The following is a 20,936-nucleotide window of genomic DNA, read 5'->3' on the forward strand; positions in this document are numbered from 1 at the left end:
CAAACTTGTAAACAAACGCCCGGGCGGAAAGGGGAGTGAGGGGCTCTGAAGGCTGTGGCCCCTCAGCCTAACTAGCCCCATAAAACTCTCAAGAAGTGAGGTATATATCTCGTGTCCTGCTTAATCAACTCCTCTTCTGTCGTCGTATATGTGTTCTGCTAACCTTTAAACGCCCCGGACAACCATAGAAAAGAGCGGCGACGGGCACCTCAGGCCACAATCGATAATGCTCTTGGGCTCTCATGCCCCACACACCTGCCTCACGCATTCCCGCCACACCTGAGCCCCTGATCCTGTCAAATACTTTTTTATATTCCCTGTCCTCTTCAGTCTTCAGTTACCTCACGTTCTCAATATATATACTGAGTTACTCTTTTAGGAGCATGTTGGCAGTATTTTTTAGTTTCCTACTATTTCTACCTCTTGGTTTTCCTCTTTCCTTTATCTGGACTGAGTTGTTGTACAGAGGGGTGCAAGAAAAGATAAAGCAAATAATCCTTCCATGTGCCTGGCCCTTTAACAGCCCTTCATGTGTTTGGAGTGATTTCACTTTTACAGAGAGAGAGGCAGCTCAAGCAAATAAGCCTTACATGTGCCTGGCCCTTTAACCCGGTAGCAGCGACGGGCCAAATTTATGGCTTTACCGTGTACCAGCGACGGGCCACATTTTTGCCATGATATAAACCCCCCAAAATAGATGATGCATAAACTGATCACAAATGCGTTGATATATATTATGAAATGATTTGCGTGAGTGATGATTTTTTCTCATTTTTCTTGCTTAGAGGGGCCTTTAAGAAACATGATCCCTGCAGCTACCAGGTTAACAGCCCTACATGTGTTTGGACTGATTTAATTTTTACAGAGAGAGAGGCAGCTCAGGAGTACAAGAAAAGATAAAACAAATAAGCCTTACATAAATTATGCTTGACCTTATAACAGCCCTCCATATGCCTGAACTGATTTTATTTTTACAGAGAGAGAGGCAGCTCAAGAGTACAAGAAAAGAGAAAAAAAGGTGTGCAGTGGTCTTAATAAGAGACAGACTCCCCTTTTTGAAGAACGTAATACACAGGGTGACTCTCCAGATATCCTCAAGATATTGAATGGGCAGGAAAATATTAATAGTAGCCAATTCTTCTAAACAGTAACTTAAAGGGTGTTAATTTTCAGGGATGTCTTAAGAATCAGCTCTCCTGCACCCCACCCATCATGTGACTTTTGTTCAACTTATTGTTAAAAAAAAGAAGAGGGGAAGAAATGGCTCATACTCCCCCATCTCTGATTGAAGGTAATTATCCCATTGTCACTATTAGTCTCAGTTATTATAAATTACTGTCACAGTAGATACTTTTTATATTCACAATTTTTGATTACTGTCAATATGAGAATTTTGACATCATTTTTATTTTTTAGCTATTTTGATATTTGTACTCCTTGGTTTGCCTTGTTTTCCTTTAATAAAAATATAATGCATTGATAAAAAAGCTATTCTGGTTATATTTGGCTTTACTGAAACAAAAAGAGGAGGATCAATCAGTTATCATTTTTTTAATCCCTTATGTGAGGCTTTATGAGTGAGAATCATGCAGTGTTGTCAGAGTGTGTGTGTGCTGCAGGGGAGTGGGTGGCGGGCCTGGTGCTGGCGAGGGGTGGCAGCAAAGGCGTCAAGAGCAAGAACCTCCTCCAGCTGGACCGGAAGCCTTTACTGAGGAGGACACTGGAGGTCATGCACAAGGCCAAGTGTAAGGATATTTTGTTGTCTTGGTATAGTTAGAGTATTCCTGTCAGCTATGGGATATTGAACTAAAGTATGAAAATTAATGAAAAATAATGCAGAAAAAAAAATTAATGCAGAGCAAACATTGAGAAATAACTTTAACTTTTTTATGGTCACTTTTATACCAAAGCTTTATTTTTGCATCATTCCAGAAAAAAATTGCTATGGAATATTGAGCTATGGTTTAGGAAATGAATAATGCAGTGTATACATTGAGAAATAAACTTAGTATACTAATTTTCAGCAGTAGCTGTAACAGTTTTATACCAAAGCTGTAGTTTTTTTGTGTAGTTATTTCATGCTATGAGTACTACATACTAATTGGAATCGTGTGTACTAATTGACAAAGCTACCCTTTTCTGAAAACTATGGAGCACATCCCATATTATATATATATATATATATATATATATATATATATATATATATATATATATATATATATATATATATATATATATATATATATATATATATATACTCCATACTACTTTCCTGCAGTTTCATAATTTTTCCAATCATTATAGGATCTTGAATCTCCTCCAGAACACTTCTCCACAGCAGGTTTCCATCAGCTACATTGCTCCTCCTTTGAAACAGAGTGCATCAATGTATCCTCCTCCCTCACCCTCCGCACAGGCTTCAAGAGTGTGTGGGTGAGCACCGATAGTGACTTGATAGCAGAGTGTGCAAGGGAGGGTGAGGCTCAGGTCCACTGGCGGGCACCCTACACAGCTACCGATGATGCATCCTCTGTGTGCGCTGTGCAGGAGTTCCTTAAGCACCACCCAGGTTTGTGTCTTAGTTATTTGTGTTTTATCTTGTTTTATTTACTTACTTTCATGATGAGTGAGGTGAAATTTATTAGCACCCAGATTTGTGTTTGGATTGTTTGTGTAATTACCTAGTTTTGTTACCTAATTGTAATGTACATAATTAAGTGCTTTGGGTGATAATTGTAGTGTACTAAGGGTGAGATTATGATTATACTGTCCTGTCATTGTTTTATATTTTACCAATTTAACTTTTTACTGATTTAATGGATCTCTTTTTTTTTTTATCAGATTGCTTTTTTCTGTATGGTTATTTTTATGCTTGTTTGTCAATGCACACCTATCCACACCTGCACCCACCCACCCACCCACACACAGACACTTGCCTCACACACATACACTGTTAAAAAGTCCCATTAAGATATGAACACACAAACACTCACACCTCTCCACCATTTTACATTCCACAGAGATCACCATAGTGTGCCTGGTCCAGTGTACTTCCCCATTCCTGAAGGCAGAGTACCTACAGAGTGGACTAGAGAAGATGGGGCAAGGGTACGACTCTGTGTTTTCAGTGACGAGGAGGCACTTATTGAGATGGTCTGAAGGTGAGGGAGGTTGTTCAGCCCACTCTGGTGATGTCAGAGGCTGCTCATTAAGTTAATCTCAGAAACGATGGATGTTTTCTCCAAGATTGCTTTCTCATAAGGAACCTCATTCTCATGTTTATTATACTAGGATAATGCAATGACAATATACTATAGGGCACCAAATTAACCTCTGATTTGATGGATGCTTTTCCTCCAGATTCCTTTTTTATCAGTGAAATTATTTTATTGTTATTCATTATTCTTGTTATTCAGTATGCAGGGTATTTTGATTTATTTATATTTGCCCAGAGCTGCTTCCTTTAATATTAAAAAATAATGCCGTGAAAATAAACTACAGTACACCAATTTAGCCTATGAACTAATGGATGTTTTCTCCAGTTTGTTTTTTATAAGTACACCATTCTCATTATTTCAAGGCACCTCTCTATCCAAAATTGACCTCTCTTCTGGCGACTCCTGTTTGCCTTTGCAGGAGCAACGATTAGTGGGCATATTCACTTTTTCTTTGTTTATTTCCCTTGAGCTATTTACCATAAAAAATATGATGATGCAGTGAAAACATACTAGAGTGCGTCATTTTCTTTGTGTCAGGTGAGTTTACTGTCGCTCAAAACTTCAGTCCGAAACACCGCCCTCGCCGTCAAGACTGGCCGGGTGAACTGTCCGAGAATGGCATGTTTTACGCCGCCAAGGTGGAGCTTGTCAAGAGTGGCTTACTGCAGGGCAACAGGTGAGGAGGGTTTGGGGGGCTGCCTCCATTGATTTTTTTACCATTACTTTTGGGTATTGAGTGTATGCCTTGACTTCTTTATATGGAGTATCAAATGTAAGCTATATGGATAAAAGAGAGTCATTGTGGTTCAGTTTAAAGATATTGTTATTATTATTTTTATTATGACATATAAGCTTTGATTTTTCTGTGTGTATCCAAATTGATAGTTAAAATCTTTTCATGTTGAATAGGAAATTGGGACTCATATTTTTTCCATTTCATTGTATAGTACTCTTATGCTTTTATTTTTTAACCATAACTTAGGCATTCTGAGTGTGTTTGACTAATGAGTGTGAGCAACATTGCAAAAAAATAATCAAAGCATAGTTGTTTCATCAAATCATTCTATTCCCCTTTGAATTTATGACATCTATAAGCTTTGATTTTTTTGTGTATCCAAATTAATAATAAAAATGTTTGCATGTTGTATAGGAAATTGGAGCTCATAGTTTTCTGTTTCATCATAATAGTACTCTTTTGTTTTTATTGTTTAACCATAACTTAGGCATTTTGAGTGTGTGTTTGACTTAGACTAATTATATTACTGAGTGTAATTAAGCAGCATTGAAAAAAAACTTAATCATAGTTGTTTCATGAAATCATTCTGTTCCCTCTTGAATTTCTTGTCAACCATACTCATACTACTTTTTGGCATTTGATATTTAACCCTAACTTGAAAACTGTGAGTGTGTGGGTTTGACTTACCTAAGTATAATAGTGAGTGTGAGCAATATTGAAAAAAATACTCACATCATAGTTATCCCGTCAAATCATTCTATTCTCCCCTGATTGCATTTTACATAGCATTGCACTGATTGCGATATGTGTGTGTGTGTGTGTGTGTGTGTGTGTGTGTGTGTGTGTGTGTGTGTGTGTGTGCTGCCCTCAGGTGCGGGTATGTTGAGGTGCCGCAGGAAGACAGTCTGGAAATCGACTCTCCCTTTGATGCTGTTGTTGCGCAGGCGTGGATCAACTACTGTCAGGAAGGCTCCGTATGACACTCGTTGCCCTTAGGTGAGTACAGCATGTGTAGTGTCTGTATACCAGCATTGTCTGTATTTGTCGAGTTTCAGTACCTCGGAAAAAGTGTTCTGTTTATAATGGTGTTATTTTCAGAAGTTTTTAATGTTTCTATTGTCGTACTAATGTTATTTTATTCTCTTCCTTTTACATGTCTGTCCCATTGCTCAACACTCAATACTTAAGTTTGTTGAAGGATGATTCCAAGTTTTTAGGCTCGTCACATTGTATCATCTTCACTCACTTTCTAGTAGTATTTGTTCTTCACTCACGCCAGGTTGCTTCCATATTAAAACCTTTTGTCTTCCATCTTTCATTTTAGTAGGATGAAAGGTTCTTTATTCCTTATTTTCTCCACACTGAAAATCAATCAGTTTCCCATTATCAACTTCATGCTTTTTCTTAGAACCTCATCAGTGCACAAACCACAACTTTTTTCATAATGCTGTATTAACTTATCTTTTAATATTTCCATCCCTCACCTTTCATAATGTTACACAACTACTTTTAGATATTCTTCAGGGCAAAATGCACATTCCGTATATTGTAAGTATAAGGTGCCTATGTCTGGCCGAGGATTACATAACGCCAAAAAAACAGAATAACCCTTTATTAACTACTTGTAAAATACCTATGTCACTGAAATCTGCCACTCGTCTGCATGTTGGTTGGTCAGTACTTTTATTGGCTTGGATGATAATGCTTTAAGTAAATATGTTATACTATGATATATATATATATATATATATATATATATATATATATATATATATATATATATATATATATATATATATATATATATATATATATATATATATATATATATATATATATATATATATATCATTTGTTAAACTTTCCATGGTTGTTTTATGATGCAGTTATGGCAGTCCTACACTAAGTAACATTATATTATTCGCATAGTTTCATTTAGGAATTACTATCACAAATTTAATAGCTTAAAAGATGGAGGGGGGAGAGGCTTAAGATATAATCTTTTCACACTAATCTTGCACCATCTCACTTTGGAGGACTAACCCCAACCCTCATGTGGCTGGTGTGTCTTAGGGCTCCAAGACACTGGGCGAGGGGTGGGAAGACTCACCTCCTGACACAACCTTCCAGCTTTATCAGTTACATTTTCCTCACATGTCACCCTCCATTTCATACACACCCTTCCATTTGGCGCTCATATCAGGAGGAAAACTACTTACTGTGGAAAACTAATTTGTGGTCTGTAAGTGAAATATGTTAAGATGAAGAGTGTTAACCACTCTCCATTTTGACAGCAGTGGCTTATTTTCATACCTCAGTTAATTTTTCCTGAATAGCTTAGTCCAGGCATGAGCAATATTTGGAAAGATGCATATGAATTGGCAAATATATCATTTACATTACCCTCATAAGTCACATTCATATTTGCTTTACACAAATAACAAATTCTAATCATTAAGTGCACACACCTTTCTAAAATGCTCAACGTAGTGATAACGTATAAATGTTGCCAGACCTCTCAGTAAGGGGGAAGAAGGTGAAGGTAGAGGAGATGGTGAGCAGTGAAAACAAGGTGAAGGATAATATGGAAGAAAGGGAGAAAGAGCTTTTATAATGTACAGTTTTCTCAGTTAAGGGGAATGAAGAAGGTGAAGGAGGAGGAGATGGGGAGAAATGAGGATAAAGTAAAGGAGAAGAAAGGAGGTGAGATAGAAAACGTTCTATTGTATACAACCACAAAGGAGTTATGGAGATATGAGAAAAAGGAAAGAGAAGAAAAAAAGGGAAATTGTTTTGTAATATTCACAGTCGTAGGGCAGTTATGAAGAGGTAAGGAGAAAGTGGAGAAAGACAAAAATGCTTTAAGAAAATATCTATACAGTCACAAGTCAGTCTGGGGAGGGCTTCACTATTTGGCTGACATGAAATGGATGGCACAAGGGAACAACCACGTGACTAGACCGTACAAAAAGACACTTGAGGCAGTAACAATAAGAGAATAAACCACACTTAATTCCCTGTACAATGTTATACAATGCTGAGCCTTTGGGCATCACTTGGGAAAACTAAATATTCTAAAAAACTCATAAATAGTGTACATAATATTGTCCTATTGCCTGGCTGTCTGAATAAGTGAGCCAAACTATCACTCAGCCTTACTGTGCTCTGTGTTGTATTGAGATAAGAACTGGTGTAATGATAAATATATTTTCCACAGTGTTTGGAGATTAGTGTCCTTCCTATTGTATAAATGTAAATAAATCTTGTATAAGTTGTAATTAGAGGTTCTCAATATCCACTGTGTGAAGTGGACTTAGGTGTAATGGCCTAGTTTATAAAAAAAAGCATCAAAAATGTTGAAGGAAGTGTTTATAAGGTATACGTGAAGAGTGTATAAAAGAATAACTTTGCGCAACAGCAATCCTCTTGAGGTACTCCCAGTAGCTCAGACTCTTCATTCTCTGTTCAGAAAAAGATAAAGAATTAATTTCATTATAGTCAATGTCAATAAAAAAAAAAATATCTTCATGGTCATCATTACTGTACTGAGAACTAAGGAGGTTCAGGTTTGAAAAGAGTATCAATCAATAGAGAAACAGTTATTTGAAATCTCAGAACATGAAGTGGTAAGAGTTTCTGCCTTAGTGGTTCTTCAGTAACCAGGGAGACTCATACTTACAATGTGCATTAGTCTTTCACAACACACAAATTACACTATATAACTTCTGACATCAGATCTTCAGCTGAAACTCCTACCACTGTCCTCTATCATCTTTGAGAAAATTGAAAAAGGCTTTCTTCACAAATTATAATGGTGAGTTTGCACGTAACTTCATCGCACATAGCAGCTCAGAGATGGTTCCTAGGTTTAGCCAGAGAATATGAAATGCCAAAGAATACACATGGTTGGTATACAATTTATTTTTGGGGAGCTGAGTCCTGTTTTCCTTGTAGGAGGATCAGGTTGTGGGTACTTTCTCATTTCCTCTGATCCTTGGCTTGCCTCTTACCATTCAAAAACTGTGATGAAAAATTCAGGACTCACCCTTGACTTTGTGGCAATGGGATCCTCTCAGACACACAGTAGAGAGAGTGACAGCAGGGACAGCACAGCCAGGAGCACTGCTGAGGCCTGCTGAGTGCTGGTACCTGCAATCACTATGGTGGAGGAAGAATTCTGTTACTTGTGCTGGGCCTTACTCTAGGTTGTGTGTTTGGCTAGGGGGAGGAAAACCTAAATCTTTGATTCAGCAAGACTGCTGTGTCTGGGTGGGAGGATTGTCATAATCTTTTAGCAGGATCGTTTACTTTGGGTGGGGAAGGATAGTCTTGGCCTTTGATTTAGCAAGATTTTTGGTTTGCCAGCAGTAGACAGCATATTCAGTGGAAATTACATTGTAATGAAAGTGAATTAGCCAGCATAACATAAAAATAGAAAGCCCCTGTGATTTACTTTTTTTGGGTTGAGTAAATGTGAAGAAAACAAAGAAGAAAAGACCTTATGAATTTGCTCTTTAGAAAACTGAGTTTGAGTAAAAATGGAAAAAAATGCTCATAATTTAGCTTCCTAGTTTAGTTCAAGTAAGAAAAAAGGCAAAGGTAACTAGAAAACTATTGTGATTTAATCTTCCTGTTGAATAAATACGATAAAAATGGAAAGATATTGTGATTTAGTCTTTTATTGACGCAAAGGAAAACTGAAAAGACATTGTCATCTGTTTTTCTAGTTGAGTGAATATATTAGAAAAAAGTTCTTGGAATTTAATTGTGTAAATATAGCAAAAAGCAAAGATTTAGTGATTCAATCTTTCAATTGACAAAGGTAAAGGAAAAGGAAAGATTTTTTGCTAAAGTAAACAAAATAGCAAGGCCTGTCATTGTAGAGATTAATATATCTATCAAAACCATTAAATATAAGTACTCTCTCTCTCTCTCTCTCTCTCTCTCTCTCTCTCTCTCTCTCTCTCTCTCTCTCTCTCTCTCTAAACAATTACTTTTCCTTGGTATTTAATACTAGTAGTCTTCCCACTTCTACCACCAACACCAGCGATGACAATAGTACTAACGTAAGTCACTCATGCATTGCCTAACTTTATAATAACTACCGATGAAGTCCTAAATGCTCTCCGATTCATTGAAACAAATAAAAGCCCCGGACTTGACAAAGTATACCCTATTCTACTTAAAGAAACAGAGCGAAATACTCTCCTCTCTCACAACCATATTCAATATGTTATTGGCATCGTCCCTTTGGATTGGAAAAAGGTGATTTAAAAAAAAAAGGAGATAAAAAATACCAGGTAATTACAGGCCCATTAGTCTAACTTCAGTGTGGGTAAGCCATAATTAGAAACAAAATTGTGAGTTACCTTGAAAGCCACTCATTAATTAAAAATTCACAACAAGGCCTCTGTAACAAGAGATCCTACCTATCAAACCTACTGACCCTTTATAACAACCTCTTCTCAGTTTATGACGTAACCAAATCATCAGACGTAGTCAATCTTGATTTCCAAAAAGCATTTGATAAGGTTCCACATCATAAATTACTGTATAAATTAAAGCAACTAGGTCTAGACGGTCAAGCACACCAGTGGAACACGATTTGGTCGAGCAACAGGCAACAAAGAATGGTGATCAACGGATTTAACTCAGAGTGGGAGTCTGTCACTAGTGGCGTCCCTCAGGGCTTGGTTCTTGGCCCAGTGCTCTTCATTATTTACATCAACGATGTGGACGTTGGAATAAAAAATCTCATTAGTAAATTTGCAGACGACACAAAGGTTGGTAACTCAGTTCTTACTGACAAAGACTGACAAAGCCTCCAAGAGGATTTGCATACAATTTCAGCTTGGTCTGATAGATGGGAGATGCCCTTTAATGTAGATAAGTGCCAGATTCTTCAAGTTGGAACAAGAAACAAAAGCTTCGATTATGAAATGAGTGGAGTTAAACTCAAAAGCATTCAATGTGTGTAGGACCTGGGTGTCAAACCTCAAATTCTCACAAAAATGCATCAATGCAGCAAATAAAGCGAGCAGAATGCTGGGCTTCATTAAAAGAAACTTTTATTAAAAAATGAAGTAATACTTCTGTTTTACATTAGTTTAGTAAGACCTCACTTGGAATATGCAATACAGTTTTGGTCTCCCCACCATGCAAAGGACATTGCTAAATTAGAAGGTGTTCAACGTCGGGCAACAAAAATGATCCCTTCCTTGCGCAACAAGCCCTACGACGAGAGGCTCTAAACCCTTAACATGTTCTCTCTTGAGAAACGTCAGCTCCGAGGAAAACTGATCGAATGTTTTAAAATACTTAATGGTTTCATGAATGTAGACAGAACAAAATTGTTTATGATTGATGACACTTTGCAAACGAGGAATAATGGCACAAAAATGTAAACAAGTACATTCAAACTGCAGCAAATTTTTCTTTACCAACGTTGTAGTGCGATAACTGAATAAGCTCCCTGCTTCAGTGGTCCAGTGTAACACGATAGTGGTCCAGTGTAACACGATTGGCTCCTTTAAAAGCAAGCTTGACCGACACTTCCTTCGATTTAATATTAACTAAAGTAGAAATGCAAAGTTTTGGGGCTATCTGATTAATGTAGAATCACTTAGGTTTAAGGACAAACCCCCTAGTCTGGACCATGGGGTCTGTGTGGTCTGCTTTTCTATGTAAAATCTATGTAAATCTCTTCACATACCTGCACCTGTTGTCACCGAAATCCCTGTGGAAAGAAATATAATTATCTTAGAGAGCAGATAATATAATCTTTATTGCACTCAAGATTTTGATGTTATATAAAAAAATAGATGAATAAAGTTATCCGTTTATCAAATTTGTGACTGCATTATCGAAAGTCTTGTGGCATGCTCTTAACGCTTAGTTCAGTTCAAAGTCTCCAGCTGGCATTGCACCCATACACAAACTAAAGTCTAGACGGATATAAACAGTTTCAGTTCAGTTCAGTGCTCCATCGCCTCACACACTCACTGGGCTGGTACTTGGTGGAGGCCACGACCCGGATCGTGGTGTTGGGGATGGTCGCGTGGCACTCGAAGTCGGTGGGTCCATCGAGGGTGGCCTCCTGCAGCACCTTCTCCACCTCCATGTTGTAGGTGCCGTGGGAGGAGGAGATGATGGGCGTCCCTCCGCTCAGGACCTCGCTGCGGAAGGCAAGGCAAGGTATAAATGGCCATTCATCTATTTATCTATCAATATCTATCTATCGGCACCATAAGCTGAAGCCTGAACATTGTATATAAATAGTATCACTCGCACTTCAACCTTCACCACTACCTCATCACAATTTCCTTTCTCCCCTTAGGTCGGCAGCACGGGCCGACAGACTGTCTTCGCTCATCTGAACATGAAGGATACGGGTCATATTATCCTGTGCTGCCTTGATGCTGCTATCCACACGATGAGAGAGAGAGAGAGATTCTGTCTGCTACTACTACTACAAATACTACTGTAGACTCGGCATGGGTCGCTAATCCTATGGAGTGAGGTGAAGTCGACGAGCTGTCATTTCACTCGTCATCAATATGGCGGATACCCGAATGAGAGCTCACGGCCACTGCCTTCTTCATCTTCTTCCACTTCCTCTTCCTCTTATTCATCGTCTTCTACTACTACTACTACTACTACTATTACTACTACTACTACCACTACTTCTTCTTCTTGTTCTTGTTCTTGCTCACGTTGTTGTTGTTATTGTTGTTGTTGTTGTTGTTCTTTTTCTTCTTCTTCTTCTTCTACTACTACTACTACTACTACTACTACTACTACTACTACTACTACTACTACTACTACTACTACTACGTGTGAAAGGTCTTCATCAAATAGATTATCACACACACACACACACACACACACACACACACACACACACACACCATCTGAACGCTATAAAAAAATATCAAAAACATACTCTTTAAACAGTTTTTAATGCACACCTGCAAAACTCATAAACTTGGAACACCTTTTTCACGCCACCCACCTGTCTTTCACGTGGGACTTCTTGTACAGGTAAAGCACAGGTTGGGGATAGATCTCGTCCACCCTGCAGATCACCGCCACCTGCCCCTCCTCCCGCTCCTCCGCCATCACCTCCACGTCACGGGGGCCACCTGGGGGCATGGCATCTGTTACACACCTTCATTAACCAGAGTGTCCAGGTAAGTGCATATGATGGTTCCGAAAACTGGTATTATCAAACGTTTCGGGTTCTTGTTGCTATTTTGAAGGCCAGTGATGAACTACGTTGGGTTGGCATGAGTGTTTATTTCCGTTTATAGCGCGGAAGCCTTGCAGAACTACCGCCAATATAAACACCAGGAGTGGCCGAACAGTTAAAACCTCTGATGGTGGAAAATAAAAGCATTTCACATCTATTCCTACAGTTCGGAAATATATGTGAAATAATTTTTATGACTTTTTAGAGGGAACTCGGATCAGCTCGCCAAAATATATCCTTTCGTTTTTCCACCCCCCTGTAGGTTAAGTGGACTCATTTTAGTGTTTTTTTTTATAACATTTTCCATACATTTAAACCGCGAAAGCCTTTTTTAATAGATGTTCTAAGGTTCCGAAGAGTTTAATAAAATAGACCTTTAGCTTTAGAACTGAAGGTATTTAGTTATGTCTGTTTATTTCGTTCGTTTATTTCTGTATTATTGTTTGATTGATAGGTTACTGTTGCAGGTATACAACGAAGGAAAAGGGAGGAATGTATTATTTGTTGTATTTATGTCTATTATTTATGTATATTTCTCATTCCATTCAATCCTATTATATATGTCTATTTCTCATTCCATTCCATTTATTCCTCTTATTCATGTCTATTTCTCATTCCATTCCATTCATTCCTATTATTTATGTCTATTTATCATTCCATTCATTCCTATTATTCATGTCTATTTCACATTCCATTCCATTCATTCCTATTATATATGTCCATTTCTCATTCCATTCATCATTTCATTCCAATAACGAAACCTACAGATAAGTGGACTGGGTGGTTCTTCTTAAGCTTAGAGTTGAATGTATTTTGTTATATATATATTTTTTATGCATTTCTATATATCTGTTTCCTTATTTATTTGTTTGCATTATACGGTGAATCACTTGGACCAAGGTTAGAATAATTATAGTTTAAGATTTATTCAGTATGCAGTTGAAGGGATTTAGTTATGTGTATTTTTTCATTAATTTACTTACATGCATTTTTCTATTAATTTATTTACATGTATTTTTTAATTCATTTATTTACATGTATTTTTTCTTGCATTTATTTACATGCATTTTTTCATTCATTTATTTTCATGTATTTTTTTCATTAATTTATTTACATGTATTTTTCATTGTTGTTATTTACAAGTTATTTTTCATTCATGTATTGTAGACATGTCATTGTATAAAAACGTTTGTTAGCCCTGATGAACCCTACAACATTATAAACATTATAAACAAAGTTTTTTTTTTTTTTTTTTTTTTTTTTTCGTCTTGGCCTGTGGCGCCGGTAGACCTTCATTGTAGGGCCTGATGGTCGGCCCCAGGCCGTTGTGGCGCAGGCAAGTATTTATAGTGGCGCCATCTTTACTTTTCAGCATTTTCTGTTTTAGACCCCTAGTTGCATAATATAAATTTTTGGGGGGTTGAGGGTCATGCGACGCCGGTCTAGCACAGTATTGGTGCTATTAACACTTGTTTCATGCATTTATTTACATGTATCTTTTCATGCATTTATTTACATGTATCTTTTCATGCATTTATTTACGTGTATCTTTTCATGCATTTATTTACATGTATCTTTTCATGCATTTATTTACATGTATCTTTTCATGCATTTATTTATATGTATCTTTTCATGCATTTATTTACATGTATCTTTCCATGCATTTATTTACATGTATTTTTCATGCATTTATTTACATGTATTTTTCATTCATTTGTTTACATGTATTTTTTCATTCATTTATTTACATGTATTTTTTCATTCATTTATTTACATGTATTTTTCATGCATTTATTTACATGTATTTTTTCATTCATTTATTTACATGTATTTTCTCTTTCATTTATTTAACATGTATTTTTTTCTTTCATTTATTTCCATATACTTTTTCATTGATTGGTTCATATTTTTGCGGTGAAGAAAACAGGTTAAAGGTGGAACAATTACTATCGTTTAGATTTATGCAGTGTTCATTTCAAAGTGTTAAGTTACGTCTATTTTTTTTCGTTCACTCATTTATCTATTTTTTTTCTTTTCATGCATTTGTTGATATACGTTGAAGGAAACACCAAGAGGAGAACAATTACAGCTTAAATTTATACAGCGGTCGCATTTATCTTTCTCAACGCGGTACTTTCATCGATACATACACTTGGCTTGATGCAACAGTAAACAGGCGCAGTGTAGAAGCGTTGAAAGCAAGATACGTAGCCAACACTCAAACAAGATAGTCACACTTAAGCAAGACACGTAGCCACACCCAAACAAGATAGTCACACTTAAGCAAGACACGTAGCCACTCCCAAACAAGATAGTCACACTTAAGCAAGACACGTAGCCACACCCAAACAAGATAGTCACACTTAAGCAAGACACGTAGCCACTCCCAAACAAGATAGTCACACTTAAGCAAGACACGTAGCCACTCCCAAACAAGATAGTCACACTTAAGCAAGACACGTAGCCACTCCCAAACAAGATAGTCACACTTAAGCAAGACACGTAGCCACACCCAAACAAGATAGTCACATTTAAGCAAGACACGTAGCCACTCCCAAACAAGATAGTCACACTTAAGCAAGACACGTAGCCACTCCCAAACAAGATAGTCACACTTAAGCAAGACACGTAGCCACTCCCAAACAAGATAGTCACACTTAAGCAAGACACGTAGCCACACCCAAACAAGATAGTCACACTTAAGCAAGACACGTAGCCACTCCCAAACAAGATAGTCACACTTAAGCAAGACACGTAGCCACTCCCAAACAAGATAGTCACACTTAAGCAAGACACGTAGCCACTCCCAAACAAGATAGTCACACTTAAGCAAGACACGTAGCCACTCCCAAACAAGATAGTCACACTTAAGCAAGACACGTAGCCACACCCAAACAAGATAGTCACACTTAAGCAAGACACGTAGCCACACCCAAACAAGATAGTCACACTTAAGCAAGACACGTAGCCACACCCAAACAAGATAGTCACACTTAAGCAAGACACGTAGCCACTCCCAAACAAGATAGTCACACTTAAGCAAGACACGTAGCCACTCCCAAACAAGATAGTCACACTTAAACAAGACACGTAGCCACACTGAAACAAGATAGTCACACTTAAGCAAGACACGTAGCCACACCCAAACAAGATAGTCACACTTAAGCAAGACACGTAGCCACTCCCAAATAAGATATTCACACTTAAGCAAGACACGTAGCCACTCCCAAACAAGATAGTCACCCTTAAGCAAGACACGTAGCCACACCCAAACAAGATAGCCGCCAAAGTAAAGAAAGCTACATTTACATTGATGGTCACACTTCAACAAGATACTCGCACTCTTGACATTCACTAACGACGAAAAAATAATGTGATACTGTAGATTTGATAACAGGAAGAGAGGAGACAGAAGAAAGAAACGAACACACACAAAAGAGAAGTAAGATAAGATAAAAATAGAAATAAATAAATAAAATGGTAAAGAAAGAGAATAAATGGACGACGATAGGCATACAGAAAACGGGGAACTCATGCGACTATTATAGAAAACGAAGAACAGAGAAACCAACATCATGCAAACAAAGACCCTCAAAACAACAACACATCTCACATTCAAGACCAAAACAACATGAAACAACAATACAAGACACACACTGAAGACGAGTAAGAATGGAGACAGAAGAAACACAGAGAGATAAAAGAAAAAGAAAATAACAAGACATACGGAAGACGGGGAACTCTTGTAAATAGAAAACCAAGAACACTCAAGACAGCAACACCTCACACTCAAGACCAAAACAACAACACAAGACACCCACTGAAGACGATCAGCTCCTGTTTGTATTTGAGCTCCTTGGTGAAGGTTGAGACGCGGCATACGTAGCGGCCGTCGACGTCCGTGGTGGGCTCGAGGATGCGGAGAGCGCGGTGGCGGTGTAAGGCTTCCGGGGAGGCTTCGTAGGAGAGGTCCACACGGCCCTCCAAGAATCCATAGAGCTGAGGGAGGAAGAAGACATGTTGTAAGAGAAAGTGGTCAGATAGAAGGACGTAAGGGGAAGTGTAGTAAAGAATGAAGTCCAACAGAAGACCAACAGAACCCAAGAGCGTCGAGGAGAAAGAAGACATGTTGTAAGGGGAAATTAGGTGGTTATGGAGGAAGGACGTCAAGGAAAATGTATTTGAGGAGAGAATGAAGGCTTTGTTGATGTCCACTATTCACTCATGAACCAGAGACCGACGCAACCCAAGAGCCTCGAGGAGAAAGAAGACATGTAAGGGGAAATTAGGTGGTTAGGGAGGAAGGACGTCAAGGAAAATGTATTTGAGGAGAGAATGAAGGCTTTGTTGATATCCACTTGGTCACTCATGAACCAGAGACCGACGCAACCCAAGAGCCTCGAGGAGAAAGAAGACATGTTGTAAGGGGAAATTAGGTGGTTAGGGAGGAAGGACGTCAAGGAAAATGTATTAGAGGAGAGAATGAAGGCTTTGTTGATATCCACTTGGTCACGCACGAACCGAAGAGCCTCGGGAAGAAACGTAAGAGAGTGGTGTGTTGGAAGTAAACAGTTAAAGAAGAATAAGCAGGACAACAGAGGCGCTATGAATGAGAAAAACAAAACTAGAGGAATCATAATTAGAAAGATGTCGAAAGTCTCCTAAATAATTAAAGAAAAGTGCTCAAAGGACTTGAAATTTTACCATGCAAAGAAATAAGGAGGAAGCTTAATTTGTATTCCTTGGGACGGCATAGACTTCTCGGTGTTCAAATTACTGTATATAAATGCGTAAGGTGACTGGGAAAGGGATGTTGATAAAGTACATGGCGAAAATTATGCCAGAACCGCTGCATAGGCTATATTTCTACACCATAAGAGACTGGCTTAGGACGAAACACGTAAACAAAAAAAGAAACCTACTTAGCGTCGTTCTTTACGTAGATAAGGTAGAGGAAAAAGCAGAAAAATCGATATGAAAATTTTGTTCGAGTGGATGAGGATTCCGGCTCAGTAAGGAAAATAAACAGACTAAGCTAGGTGGATGAATGGACTAAATTAAGATGTGTCGTCAAGGCAAACATCATAAAAGCTATATAATGATGAAGTAAGAGTTACGTGCGGGGCAAACAAAGTGTGATTATTTCTTCGATTAGAGCTACTTTATGCAAGCTGATTGGTCCTACGTCACCAAGGCGACTTGAAATTAACAGGTGTAGAGAGGTGTTTGAGAAGGGGGGGGGGTGGGGGGTAGCAAGGGAGAAAGGAAGAAGGAAAGGAAGGTAAATGAGGTGAGGAATAAGGGAATTATTGAGGTAAGGGAAGGAGGGGGAGAAGAAGAAAGAGTTAGGTAGCCTACTGATGGAAGTAAGAGAAAAAGAAGGAAGGAAAGGAAATGCAATGAGGAGTGAACGAAGAAACTAATATAACATCCTTGTGTATCCTTGCGCCTCAGGGTAAGGAAGTGAAGCGCGGGTAAACGAGCCTAACATGACTTTGATAATTGTGTTTTCCTGCAGAAGATTCGAGCACCTGCCTCGTATTTCCCTTCTCTGTGCAGGTATGTTGCTTCCATTCTTGAACAGTGCAGGTTGGGTTAGAATAGGTCAGATTTAAGTAATATCAGTTATTGTAATTTTGGGTGGGAATCACAATGAGAGTATTTTCCATAACACCCCGTGGTAAGTTTCGAAGCAACAGCCGAGTGTCTTGACCCAGAGACCACACACCCGTAGCGAGATTGGGGATATCATAAGCATGCGTATGGGCCTCAAACCTTAATTAAACAAGCAAGTAAACAACAACAAAACATGAGTAGCCTATTTGATTATTACAAGTTGACAGCTTTTCGATATTTCAAGAGACTCATTATCCTTACGTGCGTACATAAAGAGGTGGTACAGTACATGAACCCTTTAAGCTCCGACGTTTTCAAATTTTCGCGCTCGTAACACAGCATCGTACTCATTTATCTGAACAACGATAACGCTCATGAACACTAAGTACTGGTACCGAATCAATAGTGTAAAACAATGGTGAAGAATGAATGAAAAGAAGTTAGTGGAAGGTAAAAAAATAAGTATTGTTTTGATCGAAGTGCTTGAGGGGAGGCCAGATTTTCCCCCCCTCGGATCGGATAGGCTGTGAAAACATAGGGCGGTGTTGTCAAACGCTTCCACTTCTCACATCAACTATTTCCAAAGGCCGAAAAGGAGATCAATCGCGTTCTAATGAGTGCTTATATGGGTTCATGGCACTAAGGAAAGATCAAACTACCATCAGGGTCGTAAAACTAGCCCTGGAAATGCATGAACTTCCAACGAAAGCCTTGTCAAATAGGTGTGCTTTTTAATAATATGGCCCTATATAAAACCGCGCTGGCGTCAAGGCGTGAAAGTGAGGAGCCAGGGTTAGGCTTACCTGCACGATATCAAGAACACCTGAGCTTAATCCCCCCCAATCCAGGACCCCTAAAACAAAGACTCCCCGTGAACGTGCGTAAAGGCTGTCAAGATAAAGAAAGTCACAGTTCCTCTGAAGAAAGCCGACACGGTCCCCTTAAATCTCACTCCGCAGGGTCACCATCGGTATTCTCAGACGCTGCCACATCTCACGTTAACCAAGGCCGAAAAGGAGGTTCGAAATCCTTGTCAAACGCGTGTGCTTGGGGATCGAAGTGTATGTATACCAGGGTCTTGAAAGCTACCCATGGGAATCCGTGCAAGTATTTCGAGAGCTTTTGATGATCGATGTACTGAGGTGACGAAACGTTTGAGAATATGCGCCCAGGTAGAGAAATGAAAGCAGTAGAGCGGCCTTACCAACAGCTGCCTCTCTGGTGTAGAAGTGAACCGTGGAAGGAAGTGAAGATATGAAGAACAGGAAGAGGAATAAAGGAAGAAATAGAACAACCTTACCATTTGCTGCTTCTCCGGCATAGAAGTGAACCATGGAAGGAAGTGAAGACATTAAGGACAGGAAGAGGAATGAAAGGAGGGATAGAACAAGCTTGCCATTGGCTGCCTCTCCGGTATAAAACTGAACCATGAAAGGAAGTGAAGATATGAAGAACAGGAAGAGGAATGAAAGGAGGGATAGAACAAGCTTACCATTGGCTGCCTCTCCGGTATAGAAGTGAACCATGAAAGGAAGTGAAGATATGAAGAACAGGAAGAGGAATAAAAGAAGAAATAGAGCAAGCTTATACCATTGGCTGCCTCTCCGGTATAGAATTGAATCGTGGAAGGAAGTGAAGATATTAAGAACAGGAAGAGGAATGAAAGGAGGGATAGAACAAGCTTACCATTGGCTGCCTCTCCGGTATAAAACTGAACCATGAAAGGAAGTGAAGATATGAAGAACGGGAAGAGGAATAAATTGAGGGATAGAACAAGCTTACCATTGGCTGCCTCTCCGGTATAGAAGTGAACCATGAAAGGAAGTGAAGATATGAAGAACGGGAAGAGGAATAAATTGAGGGATAGAACAAGCTTACCATTGGCTGCCTCTCCGGTATAGAAGTGAACCATGAAAGGAAGGGAAGATATAAAGAACAGTATAGAAGAAGAAAAAGAGAATGCTTACCTTTGGCTCCTTCTCGGGTATCCACAAATAGATGGGTTTATGGTCGCTGCTGTGGAACCAGTTGATGTGGATGCCCTCCATATCCTTATCCTCCAGGTGGAATGGACAATCCAGCACCACAGCCTCCACAGTGCCGTTCTCCACCACCACCACCCCGCCCTCGTCTCCTCTTCTCGTTGTCTCTCCTCCTCCGCCTCCTCCTCCTCTTGGTTCTGCCTCCACTGCCGCCCTTAGTGCCTCCTCCTCGCCTCCTCCGCTGCCGCCTCCTGTTTCACCGTCACTGCTGCCCTCCACCGCCATCACGTCATCTGGCTCGCTCCCTCGTGCCACATCTGCCCAGGAAAAAGATTGTTATTGTATTGGTGTTATTTATGGTTGGGAAATGCTCTCTCGTGCGCTCGAACACACACACACACACACACACACACACACACACACACACACACACACACACCTCGACGTTACAAAGGCTCTCCTATACGTTTGGAGGCGAATTTCATCTCCGACTAAGAGGTGCAGAACGAAAAATAAATAAATAAATAAAAACGAAAGAAAAGAAAAGAAAAAAAAGGAAACGCATTGGCGAATCAAGAGCAAACCGTCAACCGTCAACCCTTCACTGAATTTCGTGGGTCCTAAAACTGGTGTCCTCGCTTAAATAGCAATCCTCCGGGGAGAAGCAAAATTGGTCCTTTCTCTTAAACGTATCGGGCTCCTATTACGACTCTTCCCCAAGGCCACAGAGAACCATTACGACTATTCCCATTACGACTATTCCCAATACGACTATTACGACTTATGACTATTACGACTATTCCCATTACGACTATTACGACTATTCCCAATACGACTATTCCCATTACGACTATTACGACTATTATGACCATTACGACTATTCCCATTACGACTATTCCTATTACGACTCTTCCCCAAGACCACAGAGAAGCTTAACCGGATTTTCATGGGCGATTTTCTCGTTGAAGATGCAGAGGCGGTGTAAAAGTATCACCAGGGTCGCAGAACAGTCCATGGAGATCCTAACAACTTACACGAGAGGCTTATCAAAGGGGGAACTTAGGCGCCGATACGTTATTAAGCTTAGGTAATGACAGGTATGGGAAGGGAAGGGAGGGGAGCGGAGGGAAGGG

General features: G+C 39.2%; 3 protein-coding genes across 6 annotated transcripts in view; 2 read left to right on the forward strand and 1 right to left on the reverse strand.

Annotated features, from left to right (window-relative positions):
- LOC126980384 (N-acylneuraminate cytidylyltransferase A-like) lies at nucleotides 1-11,064 on the forward strand. Of its 3 annotated transcripts, none has more exons than XM_050830251.1 (8): nucleotides 1-100; nucleotides 1,174-1,291; nucleotides 1,620-1,745; nucleotides 2,420-2,572; nucleotides 3,024-3,164; nucleotides 3,759-3,897; nucleotides 4,829-4,953; nucleotides 10,920-11,064. In XM_050830251.1, the coding sequence occupies exons 2-7, from the start codon at nucleotides 1,261-1,263 to the stop codon at nucleotides 4,935-4,937; spliced, it is 699 nt and encodes a 232-aa protein (XP_050686208.1). In that variant the 5' UTR covers nucleotides 1-100; nucleotides 1,174-1,260; the 3' UTR covers nucleotides 4,938-4,953; nucleotides 10,920-11,064. The 3 variants fall into 3 exon arrangements, with proteins under 3 accessions (XP_050686208.1, XP_050686207.1, XP_050686206.1); XM_050830250.1 differs by lacking the exon at nucleotides 10,920-11,064 and adding an exon at nucleotides 5,146-5,336; XM_050830249.1 differs by lacking the exon at nucleotides 10,920-11,064 and having other exon boundaries at nucleotides 4,829-5,336.
- LOC126980383 (uncharacterized) overlaps nucleotides 7,310-20,936 on the reverse strand; it is a 22,968-nt gene continuing 9,341 nt past the window's right edge. For both annotated transcript variants that reach the window (XM_050830247.1, XM_050830248.1), the window contains exons 3-9: nucleotides 19,789-20,120; nucleotides 16,027-16,204; nucleotides 11,969-12,098; nucleotides 10,960-11,132; nucleotides 10,670-10,693; nucleotides 8,003-8,115; nucleotides 7,310-7,418 (exon numbers count right to left, since the gene is read on the reverse strand). In XM_050830247.1, coding sequence (XP_050686204.1) covers nucleotides 8,030-8,115; nucleotides 10,670-10,693; nucleotides 10,960-11,132; nucleotides 11,969-12,098; nucleotides 16,027-16,204; nucleotides 19,789-20,120 — 923 coding nt within the window. In that variant the 3' untranslated portion in view covers nucleotides 7,310-7,418; nucleotides 8,003-8,029. The remainder of the gene's footprint in view (nucleotides 7,419-8,002; nucleotides 8,116-10,669; nucleotides 10,694-10,959; nucleotides 11,133-11,968; nucleotides 12,099-16,026; nucleotides 16,205-19,788; nucleotides 20,121-20,936) is intronic.
- Nucleotides 12,029-20,936, forward strand: part of LOC126980382 (lactosylceramide 4-alpha-galactosyltransferase-like) — a 35,138-nt gene continuing 26,230 nt past the window's right edge. Inside the window, exon 1 of the mRNA XM_050830245.1 lies at nucleotides 12,029-12,146. The gene's annotated coding sequence lies outside the window, so the exon portion shown is untranslated. The remainder of the gene's footprint in view (nucleotides 12,147-20,936) is intronic.

Source organism: Eriocheir sinensis, chromosome 44, assembly GCF_024679095.1.
Source record: "Eriocheir sinensis breed Jianghai 21 chromosome 44, ASM2467909v1, whole genome shotgun sequence".
Lineage (NCBI taxonomy): Eukaryota > Metazoa > Arthropoda > Malacostraca > Decapoda > Varunidae > Eriocheir > Eriocheir sinensis.

Excerpts from the sequence above, each read along its gene's own strand:
- LOC126980384 (XM_050830251.1), top strand. The coding sequence starts at position 1,261 with ATGGCTCATACTCCCCCATCTCTGATTGAAG. Across the intron at positions 2,573-3,023 it reads GTTCCTTAAGCACCACCCAG|AGATCACCATAGTGTGCCTG; the intron begins GTTTGTGTCTTA and ends TACATTCCACAG. Across the intron at positions 3,165-3,758 it reads CTTATTGAGATGGTCTGAAG|GTGAGTTTACTGTCGCTCAA; the intron begins GTGAGGGAGGTT and ends TCTTTGTGTCAG.